At 37.7% G+C, this 3,627-nt stretch overlaps 1 protein-coding gene across 1 annotated transcript; it reads left to right on the top strand.

The window, feature by feature from the left end:
• Nucleotides 1–508: 508 nt before the first annotated feature.
• On the top strand, nucleotides 509–2,397 carry LOC108376449 (transcriptional adapter 3-B-like). Its single transcript, XM_017632667.1, has 2 exons — nucleotides 509–2,229; nucleotides 2,273–2,397. The coding sequence occupies exon 1, from the start codon at nucleotides 625–627 to the stop codon at nucleotides 2,086–2,088; it is 1,464 nt and encodes a 487-aa protein (XP_017488156.1). The 5' UTR covers nucleotides 509–624; the 3' UTR covers nucleotides 2,089–2,229; nucleotides 2,273–2,397.
• Nucleotides 2,398–3,627: the final 1,230 nt, after the last annotated feature.

Below are 3,627 nucleotides of genomic sequence, written 5' to 3'. Positions count from 1 at the left end.
TCTAAAGAATAAGTAAACAAAAAAGTTTATTCCAAACGTTCCGAATGAATAAAGAAATGCAGCCAATAACATTGCAATACTGAAATCTGAAAACTGAAATTATTGAAATTGAAAGTACAGCATAATGCTGGATTTCCACTTGTGGTTAAATGGCAAACATTTTAATGACAAAGTTGATCTTTAAAAAATATTTCAGACATTACGTTCAAAATATACTAATAAATTAAATCCATTTCCACATGACATTTTTTAAATATGTCCAATTTATCACTTCAATGCCTAGTGGAAATTCGGCATAGTGAACGTGTAATTAATTATTAAAGACTTATTGTGCTCTTGCAATAGCTTATGTCAAGTTTTACTTGATATTTAGTTTATTTTTCTTTAACTACCTATTTGTATTTCACACCGGACTCACATTATCACCCCTGGCTGCACTTTAATTTTCGTACATTTGTTTTTGCGCTACAGCAACACCATCATAGTTTGTAAACAATTAAGCTCAAATAGTTGGCAACGTGGCCGTGACAGCTGAGACCGTAAAAAAATCATCAACGCGTAATTTTGCAAACGCTACAAAATACACTGGATTTTACAAATATTCGGCATTAAATACCACTTTCAATGGCTACAAGTAACGCAAAAAGCCTCAAAGCTTCAACGTTTGGTGCTAGCTCATCAGGAGGTGGCAACAGAACTGGCGGAAAAACCGGCCCAGTTTCGACAACATCGCAGCCCGATGCTGACTCAGTCACCAGCACCATTAATATACCGCTCATAAAAATAAAAGACAGTAGCAAACAATTACCCACATACCATGCAGCGCTACAACGTTCTGCAGAGGATTATCTAGCCGCCGAGGATTTGGATAACATACAGTTGGAACTTGAAACTCTACTTTCAAGTGTGGCGCTTCGTTACCGCGTCTTGAAGTCCGAGTATGAGAGCTTGGACAAAGATGAGCGTCGTATCGAACGACGCTCCAAACATGGTGCCAGTGGCGCAGACACTCCAATAGCCAATGCGGGTGCTTCGTCCAGCGGCAAACGTAAGCGCGATGAAACATCAAGCGTACGCAAACCGAAACACACACCCGCATCATCGTTAAAATACTCAAAACATGCCAAAAATAGCCCGGTTGCGCCAAATACGGATGATAGTTTGGATTATGTACCACCATCGGGTTCGCATGGTCACGGTCAAAACCGCGATCATCACTTGCAAAAGGTGACATTGCCCAAAAATGACACACCAAATAAATTTTGGCTTTCCGTCGAACCGTACTGTATGCCATTAACAAACGAGGACCTACGTCTGCTCGATGATCTCTTGGAGCAGTATTCTGGACCATTAGTGCCACCAATACCAGAGCTAGGGCCACATTATTCTAGCATTTGGGCCGCCGAAGATTTGAAGGAAGTGCAACAAGCTTCAAATCCAAATGCCAATTCAAATCGTTTGAAACCGCAAAACAGCGCTTCAAATGCTATGATAAAGAAAGCTGAGTCTATAATGGACGAATGTGTTACTGGACCCTTGACACAGCGTCTAGTGTCGGCGCTACTAGAAGAGCAGCTAATCCAAAATCCCAGTGAGTTGTCCGCAGCTGCAGTTGCCGATAGCAGCAATAGCAGTAGCGAAAATACGCACTCCTCAGCACAAATGAATTTCCGTTCGCTGTCTTTGCTACGCAATTGCATCGATATTGAAAAACGTGTTAAAAAGGAACTCATCGAACAGGGTATTCTTGATTTGAACGATTTTCCAAACAATGATGAAGACGAAATTCACGCAGAGATAAAACGTCTAATTGCCGAACTATCTGCAATTGCAGAGTACAATGGTGCCGCACTGAAACGGTTGCATGAATCAGCCGCTGAGGAGATCAAGCGTCTAGAAATCAAACGCAAACTTGACACAATCGATCAGGAAATACTTGAAGCCTATAAACGTACAATGCAAAATAAAGCCAAACGCAAGCCACTCAGTACCGAGGATCAGCAAGAAATTTATCGCTTGACTTCGGAACAAAAAGCGCTTTCTGACCAGTTGGAGCGCATACAGGCCAATTGCTTTCTATATGAATAGTTTTTAGCCACCACTGGTGGAGGGCAAGAACAACCAGATACGCGCGTTAATAGTGCAGCACCTGAACGCTCTATACTAGTGGCGCTTTTAAATGAGAAATAGTAATTATTTTTACAATTGAATTATTGAGTTTAAAAAACGGCATAATTTAAACCATTTTTTTGTCAACTACTATACATCTACACATACATACTGAACTTACCGCGAGCAGCACACTTCTTCACTGTACCACAATTAAAAACGTAATAAACAGCCAATATGCTGAAACACCGAGGACTTTAAAATCGTAGTTGTGTTAATTCTTTGAAGCTAGGGAAAATCGGAAACTGAAGATTGTTTGAGAATGAATTCGAGGTCACAGCTGGGGCCATTAAAATGAGAACGCTTGTTTTTTAGTAAATCAACTTTTGGATGACCGAATGTAGAGCTAAATCTGTCGACACATATTTTCGCTTTGAAATGGTTACATAATATAATCATTTTCGAAAATTCTGTTCTGTTAATAATACTTAAAATTACACAAAGGCCACAAAATATATAGTAATAAAGTGCTATGAAAATATGTTAGCCTCCACAGTATCTGTTGCACTACCCGCATACTTCAGTTTTTATGCAAATATTTGCCAAAGTGATATCTACACAACAAAAAGATATTCAATAAAATAGCGTTTTTGCATTGGAAAATTCTTCAGATTTATTAATAAGTGGGACATGAAACAGTTATACCTGCTGCAAGTATAAAAATATCAAATTTTTGTGCACATATGCACATTCATTCATATTTAAAAGAAAACTTCAGTATTCATTTGTAACGAAACTACAAACTAAATTTACGACTAATTTACCACTAATATTCATATGAAGTATTTCATAGCAACAAAAATGTCGTTTTCATATCACAATTTGTTTCGAATGAACTATTTAACAAAGTATATTCGTATGATGTTTAGGAAGATGATGCCCGTTTGAAATAAATACTGCGGCGGCGATTGACCGAATTCGTTGCCATGACAATCGAGTTCACACAAATTGAATGATCTGCATTTATCGAACACCAAGGACCCTTTAAGGAAAATCGCAAAGGCTCTTTCCAAATAATTATTAGCTGCTTATGAAAGTTAACATTTTAAATATGACAGTGAATCTCCTGACACGCTGAATCTCGTTATATTAACTTTTAATTTGGATTGTTAGTAGGCAATAAATGGCACATGATAACTTCAGTTTTTAGGATCCAATTCTACGTATGCTTGACAACAAGATCCGATTTCGTGGAAACTAAAATATTATTACAAATAGCCTTATTGCGTAAATTTATATCCTCTGTCAATAAGATAACATGATCAACGTGTTGTTTTGCCTGCAAACAACAGTTGATAATGCGATCATCTGGTGAGCTGATTTCAACAAGGTGTTCGCGTTCGCTAATAGCGCTTTGTGCTACAATAAAACCACATAAAAATTAAAAACCACCAGTTATACATACATATATATGTTTTCGTAAAACAAATATTGAATATTTACCTTGTAGATGCTTAT

The sequence above is a fragment of the Rhagoletis zephyria genome, unplaced genomic scaffold (assembly GCF_001687245.7).
Source record: "Rhagoletis zephyria isolate East Lansing unplaced genomic scaffold, Rhagoletis_zephyria_1.1 Rzeph_scaffold_10454, whole genome shotgun sequence".
Classification (NCBI taxonomy): domain Eukaryota; kingdom Metazoa; phylum Arthropoda; class Insecta; order Diptera; family Tephritidae; genus Rhagoletis; species Rhagoletis zephyria.
The sequence above is the reverse complement of the archived record's forward strand: the minus strand, read 5'-3'. Positions and strand labels throughout refer to the sequence as shown.

Excerpts from the sequence above, each read along its gene's own strand:
- LOC108376449 (XM_017632667.1), top strand. The coding sequence starts at position 625 with ATGGCTACAAGTAACGCAAAAAGCCTCAAAGCTTCAACGTTTGGTGCT.